We start from the raw sequence: 16,390 nt of genomic DNA, 5'->3' as shown, positions 1-16,390 counted from the left end.
TACCAGCTCATGAAAGGAGAGCTCCAAAGAAAAGCACTGGGTGGAAATACTGTTTCATTGATTTGGTTAACCATTCTGTAATCCCTGCTTCTAAAGTAGTCACCGTCTAGATGTTAAGCAGCCTTGATACATTAGCCCTTAAAGTGTAAGTGACCTTACATTAAAAGAGATACTGTTTCCATACTAGTTGCTACCACAGCTCCTCATACACACACCCCTCGTGTGCCCACATACCAACTCGCATACTTGCCCACCTACTCGGACTCACAGCCAGCTCAGAACTCAGGGTTTGCTCATGGCTGCCATTTTTTTGTTAGCCACATTTTGAACTAAGTGCCCCCCCCCCCACTTATTCCTTTGGTTAACCTGGGCCCCACATTTATAATTAATTTATAAATTAATTGCATTTATAAACTACTTGCCTAAGAAAACACATTGTGATTCCAACCTAAAGCTGCAACTGATTTTTAGATATATAACCCAATGGGGAGGGGGTTCTACCTATGAAATGTCTCATTTTTACTTTATATTTACTTATATATTAACATAGAATTTTTCACTTCCAAAAACTAAGGCTGGCCAATCATATGTTTGTTTACCTGCTTGAGTCCAACCAACTATTACTATTTGAACATCTGTCTTCCTATCAAACAGCACACACATTTTAACTCTCTTTCTATGGGGGCGCCTGGGTGGCTTAGTCGGGTAAGTGTCCAACTTCGGCTCAGGTCACGATCTCACGGTTGATGAGTTCGAGCCACGCGTCGGGCTCTGTGGTGACAGCTCACAGCCTGGAGCCTGCTTTGGATTCTGTGTCTCCCTCTCTCTCTGCCCCTCCCCGACGTGTGCTCTGCCTCTCTCTCCCTCAAATGAATAAACATTTAAAAAAAATTTAAATCTCTCTCCATGTATGTTCATGTGGTTTTAACCCATATCAATATTTACATGTTTGGTTGTATACCTAGCAGTAGCCATTGTGGGGACCCAACGAGAAGGGCAAGATAGTTATTTCCTCCTCTCAGAGAGCCTCCCTCTTGGAGATCGATGACCGTGGTGCAAGGTGGGACCAAGAAAGCACTTGGGTAACAGCAGGAGCAGTTGCTGAGGCGTCACAGAGGAGGAAGTAATCTCTGGCACCAGAGAACCTGTAACAATAAGCTGAACCTTAGAAATAAGGGAAGAATTTTGAAAGGTGAAGAAACCAAAAGGTCCTTCACCAACATGCAGAGTTCTTGAGAAAAGGAATAGACCTAAAACCAGAACAGAAAATATCTACTCTGTCTCTTCGGGGTACATGAATCTGTGAAGTCCTAATTCTTTTAGTGGGAGAAATACAGACTTTAATTAAGGGGTAAGTTTATTTTTATTTTGTGTTCTGGCGCCTACCATTCTAAAACATTGCCGGGCCTGTAGCATGAAGCTGAGGGTAATTGCTAGTGGGGAATCTTATTTTGAGAGCCCACGGGAAAAGCCCACCGCGTTCATCCTCCCTGTTTGCTATTAACGTTTCAATTTGTAAGTTGTCATACTGCGACAGGCCAGTAGTTCACCCGGAGCAGGGTCCTGCTTATAGCAGGCCACCCTGAGAGTTTCCAAGAGAAACTGCACTCCCCTTTCTGGCCCAAGGTCATGCTTGCTGGGAACCGCTTTCTAATTTATTGTATGCACATCAGCACAAGTTAAACCTCCTTCACTTACTAGTTACAGGAACCAGCTCATTGAAAAGCTGTTCCCAGGTTCCCATTACTCTGTATGAAAATGTGTTACCGTGAACTTTAGAAACTATTCAAGAAGAAAGAAGAGTATTAGATAAATTGGTCTGTTGAGGGCTTACATGTAAACACATACTGAATTATTTTATTTTCCCAGTATCCCTAGAAGGTGGGTCGGCCACTCTCTCTGTCTTACAGGTAAGAAAACCGAGGCACAGAGAAGGAGAGTGAAATTTCATTCCCTGAATTATGTTCCTTGTTAAAGTGTCACTTTTTATCACAGTAGGTATGTTGAAGGTTGGCCAACGCAGGGTCCTGCCCCTTTAGTAAACACACACTTTTGTTACACTGTGGATCTTGATGTTCAGCCGCAAAAGACCTGGCCAGCAGAGAAGCATAGCAGAAGGCCAGCATGTATGCGTCAGGGTGTGTGATGATTAGCGTCGCCTGACGTGGCCTCCTGTGCCTCTCGTGCTGAAGAGCCTACTGGCTGAATACCCAGCCAAGAAACATGACAGTTTTGTGAACAGATAATATGTTAGGTCTTCGTTTTTCTGTTGAATAAGAAACTCTTCAACTCCAGCTCTAATGTATATGTCTCTATGGACACGTATCTATCTGTCTTTCCAGATAGATACAAGACAAGGTGTGTATACCTATTAATTTCTCGTAGAGAAAGTATGGATAAAACATTCCAAGGAGTCCTGTTATTTGGCTATTTGAATTTCTTGGTCCAAAATGATTTTTTTAAACGACTAGGCTGCTATTAAGAAGGTGACTGATCCGAGTTCATTGCTCTTTTCGTGCACATTCCTAAAAGCCCTGATGTTCACAGTTGGTGGACAGAAAGTGGAGACACACAGGGCATGGTTAATACATATGCATGACTGACCCCTAAAGAGCTAGGAGGTGACTCTACAGAATTAGCTGGCTCTCAGACTCCATAGATCCTCAAAATACTGTTGTAAGGACGAAATGAAATAACACGTAGGAAAATGCAGTATTTCAAAAGCTAAAAATCACTGGTCGCATGCAGGTTATCAAGGAGCAGCTCCTTTCTCAACATTCTTACTTCTTGGTCTCTTTGTACACGCCCTCTCCCCCTGCGCCCTTTTCTCTTTTCCTCTTCTCCTCTTCTCCCCCTTCCGCCAGGCTCCAGTTGATGAGCCAGTGGCAGGGGGCAGTTGGAGAAGGACTGAATCCGTCTCGTGTTCTTACTGCTTTCATAAATGGTCACATTCACGCAGCTTTCCTTGTATCACTCTTTTCCCTGCCCACCTTTGTATCCTCTGAGGAATTTTAAGACACTCTCTGGGCTTCCTAATTTGCTTCGCTCCATTTTGCTCTACCTTTGCAGAATTGGATCATCTTCCTGTTCCTCCCTTCTTACACACTCTACATCTAGCTATCAGCCGGCCAACTGGTTAGCTTCATTGTGTGATGCTGTGTCTTTTGCATAGTAGATACTCAGAAAATACGTGTTCATTAACTAGCTGAAAAAGAAACAGGTGAGTTACATATTCCTTCTTCTCTTTAGGTATTAAAAAAAAAAAAAAAAGTGTTGACTGGTCTTAAATTTGGAGATTTTATCCAAGCTCACAGGATTGTAGAGCCTCAACTGTTTAACTCTTGGTGTCTTTCCTGCTAATGTAGCAAGGCAAAATAATAAAACTTCTTTGAGGCAAGGGAGTGTTTATTTTGAAAGACTCAAAAACCTTCCTCTTTAGGCATCCATGAGTTTACCTTTGTTTTGTCACCTAACAGAGACGATAAACATGAGGAAGCCACTCTTGCGTGGAATCCTCTGAAAGTAACATTAAATTTCCAAATGTCATCAGAGAGTATTGCCAGTCGACACTCGCTTGAAGAGCCTGGGTGATTGGTCTGTTTTCAGCGTGTTGATTTGATTGCCCTTGTGAGTGTTGATCTGAAGGGAACCATTACCTGATTCCTTAAAATGATTAATGTTTTCTCCTTCCATTTTTTTTTTTTTTTAAAGGAAATGGCAAAAATCCTTAATCATCCCAGAGTCTATGCTTTTCTGCACATACCGGTCCAGTCTGCCTCTGACTCTGTACTCACGGAAATGAGAAGAGAATACTGCGTGGCCGACTTCAAAAGAGTGGTGGATTTTCTGAAAGAGAAGTAAGTCTGTTAGTACTTAAGAAAATAACCATTTCTTTTTTTCTTTCGAAAGCATGTGGCAAAAATGCACTTATTGTAGCCACAATTAAAGGTACCAGAGCGAAGGCGAGAGTTTTGAAGCTTTCCGAGCCTTTAAGTTTCCTTAGGGACCCTTGATGTGGTTTCTTCTTATATCCACCTCCCATCTGTTCACAAAATACCATTAATTTGTGTGAGATTGCCACAGTCTGTCCAAGGTAACATGCATTGCAATCATTTTTCTACCTGACCTCGTAGATGAAAACTGTGTTGGCTTTGCTTAAATCTCCTTTAATGTGGCTTTTTGAGGTTGTGAGCTGGGCCCGATGTGGAGATTGGCCAAATCATGTCACCGCGGAGTAGATAATTTTCTCCCAAGTAACATTTTTTGAAGAGTATCTGGAACGTTCTTGCTTTTACCCGCTTATCCCTGAAGATCACTTGGAGAATTGTGATGTATAAGGTGGTTTTGGGATTCTGTGTTTTTAAAGTTGAAATTGCTGTTGACCAAAATTAAGGCATATTTACACAATCTTAGACATGAATGATCATTTTGTTTCCACAGAAAACACTTGCAGCCCATAATTATATTCTTCAAAACCCTACTTCTCATCATCACCAAACGTTGACTGCCTTCTGTGATTATACAAGGCAGGAAATAGCAGGGCTGGCCAAGGTCATACGAAACCTTCTCAAGTCTGGGGCACTGCTCTCCCCCGTGGCGATATGTCATTTATCCGGGCGTATCTGTGGCATGCGTCTTCCTACTTTCCATAATTTTTTTCCATAATTTTTTCCTCTGTTGTTTCTCTTAATTAAGATACAACTTTGTGTTTCCATCTTCTTGTTTATAATTATATACCTTTGTACCATGTCGAAGTGCTACATGGGTATGATTGCTTTATACAAACTGTGAGCAGTTATTTTTTCCACCTTCAATTAGTGACTTATCCTGACTACATAGAAATCTTTTTAAATCTTTTTCTTCTTCTATTTACTTGCTCCTTCCTTCCTCATCTTTCCTTTATGTCTTTCTAAATTTTTTTTCCACCTCTAGGCATTTCTTGATTATCCTAACCACTAGAAATAAAGACACTTGTGTGCCTTCAAACAAACACAGCTAATTGTTCGAATATTCAAAAAAGCGAATAGAAGGCGTATTTATTCTCGGATTTCGCAATTGTAATCGTTAAATATATACAGCCTTCAAAGTAGAAAGAATAATGACAGATCTTACCATCCATAGTACTCTCTGCTCTTGAACAGAATGGAGGTCAAGGCTGAAGTGTGAGAACTTTTATGTTAGATGCCTGTTAAGTTTCCCTGTATCTCTCCTTCGCGTTCATTCTAGCTTATTGTAGGTAAACTTGCCTCCTGTGAGAGAGTCCTTTTGGGCACGTTGGCCCTGGTGAATGGAATGTTTTCAAAACTGCAGATAAATTGTTGCACCTGTGAAATTTCTTGCCTCTTGCTTATTACTAGGGCAGTGGCAAATAATGTGTACAATTCATACCTGTTGCACAAGATTTTGCCAAGTGGAGACATGCATCCTGTTGTGCAGAATAGACTAGAACACTTTCCAAATAGTTTGTTGCATTAATGTGATTCAGTGAGGTTAAGGAATCAACACCTCTCTTTCTCCTCCACTTGGGTGAGTGCTGACTCAGTTGTTTGGGGAATTACTGTGGCTACCTAACTAGGCAACAATTTCACAATAAGTACTAGCCTTTTATGTTGTTCCAAAGGTGGCCTTCTTAAATCTGTTGCATCTTGAACAGTCTCAACAGCATCCGTGAGGTATAGAGAGGTGAAAAGATGATCACATCAAAGTGTTAGAGAGTAGGCTCTTGCCTTTATTCATGGGTTAAACTCATGGTCCTTTTTTTGGATTCTGAATTACCCTGAGGCATCATTGTAGCTTTTCTAGAGCTACCCTGCTATCGGAAAGATCCCAGAACGAAGTACTCTGCCTGAGGATCTGTAGTGTTTCCACTGCTGGAAATATCAGAGATCCCTGGAGAGGATATTGGAGATGCCTGGAGAAGACGCCCCCATCCCACACCCATCCATCCACAATGTCAATTTCAAGTAGTGTGAATCACTGAAATGGTAGAGTATGGGTCTAGATAGCATCTCTGAAACGTTGTTTTTTATTAAAACTCTGTGTTGTATATGTACAGCGAGGGCAGAAGCAACCTCGGTGTACAATTTCATACTTAGATTTTAACTTACGAGATGTATTGGAAAAATGTAGAAGGCAGACAGTATGGTGCACTGATACAGAGAGCAGATGACTGAGAAAAGTTACAGGTTCTCTTCAGAAAAAAAGAAGAAATCAAATCCTCACGACTAATCATGTGATCCTTGCATGGTTTTACACAGTTCATCAGAACCATAAAATTGTGTATTTTGTCCATTCTGCCCTGTTGCTTGTGAAGAAGCATAGAGCACTCTCTCCTGCACGGACAGTGGAGTCCACCTGTGCTCCTTAGTGAAAACGTGTTTCCTGTCCTTTCGGGAAGGTCCACCCATCCAGGGAGTACTTTTCAACTGTAACAAATATTTAGAAATAAATGAAGTAAGGGAATTCTTCTGTGATGTTTTGCTTATTTTTCCCTATAAAAACTAGATGGCTTTATGCCAAGTAGAGGAGTGCTTGTTGGAAACACCAAAGTCTCAGGGATTTCTGTGGCACTGCTGGTCTCGATAACTGATCCGGCACAAATTGCTTTGTCCAGTGTTTAATCAGAATTCAATAAAATATTGTCTTTTTTAGAAGGAGGACCTCACACTGTCATTTTGCCATTTTGTGCATTCATAAAATGACTGTGATTTAAAATGACTTGTTTGGTGCTTTCCTCTTGCAGCTGCTTTTTAAGCTCCTGTATTAATGTCTTCTTTCCTCTGAAGCCTTTGAAGCCCTTTTTTTCCTAGTGAGCCTTTAATAGATGAGAATCTTGATTTTTTTTCTCCATGAATATGAATCTTCTTATAAATTCATGTTACGAATAAGGAACAGAGCACATCCTAATCTGTCTCATCAAAAAAATCCAATTTTTTTTATTTTTTATTTTATTATTTTTATTTTTTTTTAACGTTTATTTATTTTTGAGACAGGGAGAGACAGAGCACGAACAGGGGAGGGTCAGAGAGAGGGAGACACAGAATCCAAAGCAGGCTCCAGGCTCTGAGCTGTCAGCACTGAGCCCGATGCGGGGCTAGAACTCATGGACTGCGAGATCATGACCTGAGCCGAAGTCGGCCACTTAACTGACTGAGCCACCCAGGCGCCCCAAAAAATCCAATTTTTAAAACAACCTATAGCATTTAAGACAGAAGTCCAAACTGTTTAAGTCTACCTGAAGCTACGGGGGCTTTTAAACTACTAATTCAGTGATATTTATGACTCCCTGTTTCTGAAACACAGGGAGGTGAAATCTCTTTAATTAATTTTCTTTACCATTGAAACCGGCCCATGTGATAGCTGGGAGCAGTAGAAGTTTACTTGTGAGCCAGCTTGAAGTTGATTCATTATTCTCTGCAGTTGTTTGAAAGTTGGCAACTGTTCTCCTAACAGCAGCTGGATTGGAGATAACCTGGTGGTGCTGGCACGTGCTGAGGCATATGGGAATTTATGAAATCACGCAACCTTTGCAAAGAAAAGTGTCTAAATTACTTAATATACTAATTTAAAACAGCTGGTCGTGAGCAGACGATCATATGACTTAAATTATTCTATTCAGATTTATTAATCCAGTTGGAAAATTAAGTTGATGTTTTTATATGAATGGGTAAGATGATTCCTTGAAATGTGTAATGGGATTTGGAGGGATACGGAAGCAGACTATACCACCAAGGTGCCATTCTGGTTTCAGAAAGATTGGTGTCTTTATGATTTTCAATAAATACCTCATGAGTTTTATTCCTTTTATTAATTGGCACTGAACTGGTTTTTCTGTTACTTTTTTAAGATATTGCTGGAATTTTTTCAAAAAGTATAAAATTGTATTTTTTCATGTTATTTTGAAAGAGTTAACTTCCTAATGAGAGGGTTTTTCACTTTGGTATGTTGAAGGTGATATACGTAGGGTTCCTAGGGCGTTGGGACCTTGGACACGGACTTTAATTGGGCCCCCCTCCTTTGAGCAGTAAACTCAATCACTTCCCCAACATAAAACCGTATATTCACATATATTCACAAAATGACAACACATAGAATTCTTCTCTCAGGCATATGTTCTCGTGCTGAGGAAAAGAATCTCTGAGTCCTCAAATTCACACATTAAAGTGTGAAAGAAGATGAAGGAATGTCCTGTTGATAGATACATTTTAAGACATGAAAGAGTTTATATATGAAAAGATCTCTTTGTTTCCACAGATTATTTTGTCGGAGGTCCAGGGGCCTTTGGGTTTATGTTAACCAGACCTTAAACCTGGGAGACCGGGTCCATCTCCCTTGCCCCGTAGATGCATTTTGAGTGAATTAACGACCAGTTACGTTTTCACCTGCTAGTTGCATAGATCTTAAGTTGTACCTTCCTGTAGCGTCTTTGTGTTGACTAAAAATGACATGATATTATCCATTCTCAGAATTTGCTGTAATCATTTGTCAATGTGCTGTGTAATTCTGGGCCAATTTGTCATGTTGCTTGTAGAATATTAACCCTTTAGCATCGTGATATCCATTCGCACCCCTGAGTTGACTCTACCCAGAGATTGCCCAGTGAAATGCCATAGCCAGTAACCAGTGAGCACTCGGGGTAAAAGGGAACCTTTCAGCAGGGAGGACTCAGCAGAGGGGAGGTACAGCGTTGCAGAGAAGGCTCTGTCCTCCCATCTCTCTGCTGTGTACTCAGGCAGTAAAGGGGCAACGAGGGCACAAAGCCGGGATCACTTTGGCAGGTTGATTTCTGTAAGTGAGTCACAGAGTTATCTCACACTGCCCAGCCTATCCTGTGACCTACTTTTCCAGTCTGTCTGAAGGGAAAAAAAAAACAAAAACAAAATGATGCTAACTCATTAACGTCTTGAGTCCCATTTCTTTCTTTCATTACTCCCAATCATCCATGTGTCCATACTGGAACACAGTCTGATGAAAGGGCGTTGTGCTAAATTTGTATTTTATTCCGGTTTTTATATCTAGCTTTATTCCTAGTGGCTGGACACCTGAGCAGCAATATCTGTCAGAATAGAGGAAAAGAAATTGCGGGAAAAAAAAAAAAAGAGAGGTTCGGCAAGGACTAGGTAATTAAGTTTTCTTCCACATGCATTCCCAGATTCCCAGATGTGTTTCTAGTCACTGAATAACCGCCTCCCAAATAATTTAGGCAAAATACTTCCCTCAAAGTTGTTTTCTGACTTTATTCCATCATTTCTAATATCTTTAACTAGGTTGTTATCTTGGGTGTCCGTGAGACCTTGTTCGCTATTTTATCTCTTGTCGGACCTCTTTTTGAAATAGCGACATTCTGTTGTCTTCCTCTCCCTCCCTTGCTACTTTTACATTTTTTCAAAAGAATGAATAAGTATTATTGGAACAGTTATGTAGCAAGAAAACACTTTTTCTTTTTTTGACAGGGTATTATATTTACATTTGGAAGATACTGACATCATGTGCTAAATACCGCATTATTGTAGGATTATTCTACACGTGATTCATTGGTTTGAAAGTAATTACATCTTCTATTGATGCTTTACATTTTCTGTCTAGCCTGGTCAGGAGAGAAATCTCATCATTCCTAACCTCTTTCTACCTTCTGTCGTTCCGTTACAATGCAATCGTGTTATTCCTTTCAGAAATAACACAGAGAAGAGAGCTTCTTTCCCTTAATCCTTTGTACATTCTCTCTACCTCAGTGTTTTGTTGTAAACGTAAGGGTCAAGTCGCATAGTATGATAACATGTACTGATAGGTAGCATTTTTCCTTTCATTGATAGAGTGCTTTTCATATTCCACAGGGCTCACATGCTACGTCATGATGTAGTCACAGAAGTATGTAAGATAGGTATTTTTAGTCTCCACTTTATTTTTTTTTAATGTTTGTTTAATTATCTTGAGAGAGAGAGCATACAAGCAGGGGAGGGGCAGAGAGAGAGAGAATCCCAAGCAGGCCCCGTGCTGTCAGCACAGCGTCCGACAAGGGCCTTGATCTCACAGACCTTGAGATCATGACCTGAGCTGAAATCAAGAGTCAGACACTTAACCGACTGAGCCACCCAGGCGCCCCTAATCTGCACTTTTTAAAGTGAGCCTCAGAGTTCAGACTGGCTAAAAAGACTTGGTGAGAGCCCACAGTGATTTAATGCATAATAGAGTAGGTCTTCAGTTTCTGCTGCACAGCAATCTTCCTAACAATAATATTGAATCAATCACTCATTTTTTTTTATTTATCAGTTTTGTGCTCAGCTCTGTAATAAATGCAACAATATCAATACCAATAGTAATACTTAATATGGTGATAATAATAAAGCCAGTGGCTAATATTTTTAAGTTGTACTTTTGTGCCAAGCACTGCTCTAGGGCAGTGACATATGTTAGCTTATTTAATCCTTAAGTCCCAAGGATGTTAAGTAATTTTCCCATGGTCAGGCAATCACTAATCAGTGATAGAAACTCAGTGAAAACTCAGATCCTGTGATGCCTGAGCAGCTCAGTCATTGTGCCGTACTGTTGTGCTAATCTAAGGCACAGCACTCTAGCGATGGGAGACAGTAAGGTAGACTCAACAAATAATAATGAAGTAAAATTTACAGTGCTTCTAAGGGAAGGTGAGAAAGGTATGCATGAGTGTCAAGGATGGTGTTTTATCCCAAAACCTAATAGAAGAGGGAAAACGAGAGGAAGGAAGAATTTGGATAGAAAAAATGAGTTTGGTTTGGGACATATTGAATTTGCAATACCTGTATAGAAAATCCAGGGGAGATGAGAACTGGGTGGCTCAGTCATTTAAGCGTCCAACTCTTGATTTTGGCTCAGGTCATGATCTCATGGTTCATGGGATTGAGCCCCACGTCAGGCTCTTCGCTGACAGCATGGAGCCTGCCTGGGATTCTCTCTCTCTTTCTCCCTTTCTCTGCCCCTCCCCTGCTCACACGTGCACTCTCTCCTTCTCTCACTCAAAATAAATGTTTAAGACAAAAAAAAGAAAGAAAACCCAAGGGAAAGCCCCTGTAGACTATACAAAAGGTAGGCTAAGAGCCCAGGAAGGAGATGAGGATGTAGAGATACATGTTTGTGAGTAATTAGCTTTTGAGTGGCAGATGAAGCTGTGGGTGATGAGATCAGCAGAAAGAAAATGGAAGGCTAAGAACAGGGGACTCGGGAAGACCGGCATTTGGGTGATAGATCCTGTGATAAGGGTGAAAAGGCAGGGTCAGGCCCATGTAGGGGAAGACAAAGGAGGAAATGGCACCATGGAAGCCAAGGGACATAGCAGTTTTAGGAAAGTGAAAATGGTAAGGGTCAAATGCCAGCTAGAGTTGCCTCTTGGGAGTGGGTGCTGAGCTAGGTGCTCTGGAGGAAAAAATAAATACTTCTTAGATTATTTTCTTTCCCCAATACCATAAGTGCTCAAGAGCTGTTGAGATGTAGTAGTGTCTCTGTGGTCCTCTGTTGACTGCATGCCCAGTTCTGAGCACGGTGCTCAGTTTGTCTTCCTTGACCCCTTGACCCCCATTTTGCTACGCTGTGTGCACAGCATCCAGGGCCACAGGAGCAAGAGGCGGGGATAATACGTATTGGCTGAATGCATGGTATTTACTCTGGAACCAGAGAGGTTAAGGCTCAGAGTACTACCTCTCATTCTATTTTAATTAAAGTTCTCTTTTCATAAACAAGAAAATCTGTTCTTTGCAGAGAAACTGATCCATTCCCTTTGGTAGAACAGAAAACTCTTTATTCTTAAAGATTCTCTGTTCTGTGAACTCCTGCTGGCTTATAGCTAACAATAATTATAAGGCGATATGTATTCAGTGTATAATATGTAGGAAGCAATGTGCTAAGTACCTAAGTACTTTATGTGGATTAACTCATGTAATTTTCACAATGGCTCATACCAGGTAGGAAAATATTATTACCCCCATTTGACAGGTGAGGAAATTGAGGCACACAGCGACTTGACCAAAGTTACTGTGCTGATACCTGCCAGAGTTCAGGTTCACGCTCCAGCCTGCAAACCTCCACATGCTTTTCATTGCCGCTGTGACATCTTGCCTTTCCAGGTGGGGTCATTCTTAAAAACATTAGGGATGATCATAATTTTCTAATTAAGGATTGCACTGTATTGTTAGACAGAAAATTTCAGATTACACATACCTTCTTCCAAAACTTTACTACACCTTTTTCTAGTCAGTATACCCTCCCTTTTGCTCTCACTCCCCAAGCAGGTGGAGAGCCTCTGCATAAACAGATGATAAGCTGTGTTTGATTATGAGCATAGGGAAGAAAAAGTACAAGGAGATAATGACTGGTTTATCTGTCACAGCATCTCTAACTATGAACTGCAGAGTGTGTTCATCAAGTGTGTGTACAAGTCAAATAAAATGCTGTACTAATGGCTAGGTGTCACAGAGCTATCGTCCTACGTAATCTGCTGTGTGGCAGAAACTTTGTGAGGCCTAATTTCTGTGTCCTATTTACCCTTCCTTCCTAGAACCAAGTGTATTCAGTGTCCAGCTCGAACCCCTGCCCGTGAGCAGTCTCTGTTCCTAACACTGATCATTTCATCACTTGCTGCTGGCACAGGGGGATCCGTTGCTCTGGTTACTCTGACTTCCCATCCTCATCCTTATCATCATTCTCTGATGGACATTTCCTGAACCCTCATTATTATCTAAGACCTTATGTTCTTATCAAAACCCAGGAAGAAATCAGAGGAGCATAGCATATGCAGTGCGTGAAATTTGGGATGTTGTACTAGACTTGGCAGGATTATCTGAAAGGTACCATCACTGAGTCAGCAGCAAACAATGGGAAAAAGAGAAAGTGATGTAACCCATCATTGTTTTTAAAGATTGAATTTCAGACTGTTAAGATCTGACCAATTTAAATTCTGGAAACAGGACCAAAAAGTCAATTGTGAATTGATATTCATTTCAAAGGAGCCAAAGACTTGCATTTATTCAACTAATACTTATTGGATACAGACTGTGTGTCAGACACTTGTTGGATGTAGAATATTAAGAGCTTGGTAAAACCTGATGACTGTCTTCTAGAAACTGACATTCTTTTTTTTTAATGTTTGTTTACTTTTGAGAGAGATTTACAGACAGAGCACCAGCAGGGGAGGGGCAGAAAGAGAAGGAGACCCAAAATCCGAAGCAGGCTCCAGGCTCTGAGCTGTCAGCACAGAGCCCAGCATGGGGCTCGAACCCACGAACCATGAAATCATGACCTGAGCCGAAGCCAGATGCTTAACCAATTGAGCCACCCAGGCACCCCTAGGGACTGACATTCTTAAATCATGGTTAATATTATACACATACTTAGAGCCACTGTGTTTGGTAAGTATAGTAAAACCCCAGTATTAACTCTAGTATAGGGGGGCAGAGCTTAAGTGTTGATTATAGGCTTTCCATGGACAAGAAGGAAACACTGAATTACAGGTCTTACAGAAAACCAATCTCCTTTCTTTAGACAAGGATACTTTACTGGTTTGATTTTGTTGATGATATAAAATCTATAGAGAAAGGGTTTACCTAGATTACACACGTGCACATGTGTATATTTGTATGTATAAAAGTGATAGTTCAGTTGTCTGAAAGTGACAGAAGAAAGTGATGGCATAAAGAAAGTGGAAGTTTTTCAGTCATGTAAATGAGGTCCAGAGCTAGGCAGTAGAGCTGCATAAAGTTCCAGCATGTCAGGGATACAGGATATAGCTTTCATCTCATGGTCCAAGATGGCTACTTAAGCGCCAGCGATCAGATTTACATTCCAGTCTGTAGGCAGGTGAGGGGCAAAAGAGGAAATGTGTTCTTCCCTTTTAAACACTTTCCCATAGTTACACATGTCACTGTGATTTTATCTAAATAGTCAGAACCTAGTCACATGTCTGCACTTAGCAGAAAGAAAGGCTAAGCAATGTAGTCTTTAATTTGAGTGGCCTTGCACCCATCTGAAAACGTGGGGGTCTGTTGAAAATAAGGGCAGATGAGATAGTGGAGAACAATTAGTATTCTCCCACAGTCTCACTCTTTTGGCCACTCATTGCTATGTACAGAGTTTACCCACCCTAGCCCCATCCAGTTACCCTGTCCTTTTGTATATCCATGGTTTATGGTCGATGCTGTCCTCTTCAGAAGGTCCAAATGCAGCTGCAAAGTCCCCCAAAGTCCCCATTTAAAATGGAGTAGATATAAGATCATAAATTTTTGAAAGTCCCATTTAATATTGGGGGAATGGGAAGCACCTATCAGCTATTATTCAGTGGAAATTACTGAATCCTGCTTTGTAGAATCACGACAACATTCTGCCCTAGCACTGAAGGACATTCTTTGTTACCTCATCTGAAGAACCGCGACATCCCTCTGGGAAGGGATGGACCTTCTAGCTGATTGTCCTGTATTGCTCTGGTCTGCAAGGCCATATCTGGGTTGGGCATTAGAGAGAATGCTGTTCTGGCTGGATTCTAATACTTCATGCCTGCTTCCTTCTGTTGCTGATTTCAGACCTGGAAGTTGCACACATATGCACTCTGCAGACCGTCATGGTACAGCTTTTGCAACCCTTTTCCCTTAAAAATTTAGTATGCTTCTGATCTGTTTATTTCTTGTCAGTTCAATAAACAAGTGGAGTCAAAAGCATGTCTGGGCATAGCATTGAACCTGAAGACTCCATATTTTATTTATTGGCCTCTACCCTATGCCCTCCTCCCCCAACTCTGAACTTAGTGATGACTCCCTGGAGGCCATCTGAAACACTCATAATCCCACTGCTTCCAGGAAACTGGGCAAGTACATGGCGCGGCACATAATCTATCTTAGGTACGGATGGCATTGTAGCCAGTTCCTATAATTGGTTTGCTCGGCCTTTGCAAACTTGCAGACCTCAAAATCACAGGATTCTCAGTCAACGTAGATTATAATTCAAGGGAGATTTTTCTTCAATCTCAGTTTACAGTTGGCCACTCCTAGTCTGAGTTCTTTGTTGCCAAGAGCAAAAAGAAGGAGCAGGCTGATACTTCACATTCTGAAATTTGTTAGCACTTCTGCTGCTGTAGGCTGAGCAACTATTGGTCTGTCTACTGAGGTTCAGCAGTTGACTCTTTGACCAAGTGTTTTGCCAACATATAACATTAATTAGCTTTCCAGTCTGCAGTAAGAGTACTTCCTACCTGCTGCACAGCTAAGCTAATGCCATCCTTCTAGGTACTGTTACTTGTAGAATTCAACTTTAGGTAGATTTTGTCTGGGCTGTGAATGACCAAAAACAAAAAATAATATCTCAAATAAGGGAGGTGTATATTACTCCATCACATAGGAAAAAATATAGTTAGTAGGTGGTCAGTCATCTGGTACTGGTGAGATGTAGCAAGGACCCGGGATTCTGTCTTGGTGCTCAGCTATCCACGAGTTCTGTGTCGTGGTCCATGGTGGCTGCTTAAAATCCATCCACTAAGTCTGCCTAGTAGCTAGTAAAAAGGAGAAAGAAAGGTGTATCTCTCTTTCCTTCTTTATCTTTAAAGCTCATCTCCTTCTCCTTCCCTATCTTTAAAGCTCATCTTGGAGCTGTATGTGACACTACCACTTATGTCTCTTAGAGTAGAAGGTGGCCATCTCGAGGTGCAAGGGAAACTGGGAAGTAATAGTGTTTCTTCCAGACGTCCGTGTATCTAGCTAAAAACCTGCTTCTGTGGGAGATGAAGGGAATGGAAATGGAGGGGACACCGACAATCTCTGCCACTGCATGTACGTTTAAAAAAATTTTCATTTATTTATTTGAGAGAGAGAGCGTGAGTGGGGGAGGGGCAGAGAGCAAGGGAGAGGCTCCACGCTCTCAGCTCACAGGGCTCGAACTCATGAATCGTGGGATCATGACCTGAGCCGAAACCAAGAGTCGGAGGCCTAATCGACTGAGCCACCCAGGCGCCCCTACATGTACTTTTAAAAACATTCTCGTGTTCCAGTTTGAGAACTTCCCCTAAAGAAGAATTCAATTTGTAGTTCTAATTCTAAGCATCGAATTTTTTTCTCTTGGGTATCATACCTGGTTTTGCACATGAGCCGGTTGATGGTCTTTAGTTTTTATTGGTGGTGGTGGTGATAGCGACTTCAGTTCTGACTTCAGTTTTTTAGATTTGTATCTACTGACACAGCCTTACAAGCTAAACCATATTCGGACATATTATCAGTTGTTTTCAGTGATTATCAGAAAATACCATTTTATGAAAGACTCAAAGAAACGCCTGGGGCGCCTGGGTGGCTCAGTCGCTTAAGCGGCCTACTTCGGCTCAGGTCATGATCTCGCGGTCCGTGAGTTCGAGCCCCACGTCGGGCTCTGTGCTGACAGCTCAGAG

At 41.3% G+C, this 16,390-nt stretch overlaps 1 protein-coding gene across 6 annotated transcripts in view; it reads left to right on the top strand.

Annotated features, from left to right (window-relative positions):
* CDKAL1 (CDKAL1 threonylcarbamoyladenosine tRNA methylthiotransferase) overlaps positions 1-16,390 on the top strand; it is a 705,817-nt gene that overhangs the window by 427,242 nt on the left and 262,185 nt on the right. For all 6 annotated transcript variants that reach the window (XM_078446595.2, XM_078446596.2, XM_078446590.2 and 3 more), the window contains one exon: positions 3,712-3,857. In XM_078446595.2, the coding sequence (XP_078302721.2) occupies positions 3,712-3,857 (146 nt within the window). The remainder of the gene's footprint in view (positions 1-3,711; positions 3,858-16,390) is intronic.

Source organism: Panthera onca, chromosome B2 (assembly GCF_046562875.1).
Source record: "Panthera onca isolate mPanOnc1 chromosome B2, mPanOnc1 haplotype 2, whole genome shotgun sequence".
Taxonomy (NCBI): domain Eukaryota; kingdom Metazoa; phylum Chordata; class Mammalia; order Carnivora; family Felidae; genus Panthera; species Panthera onca.
Note: the sequence above shows the minus strand (reverse complement) of the source record. Positions and strands in the feature narration are given on the sequence as shown.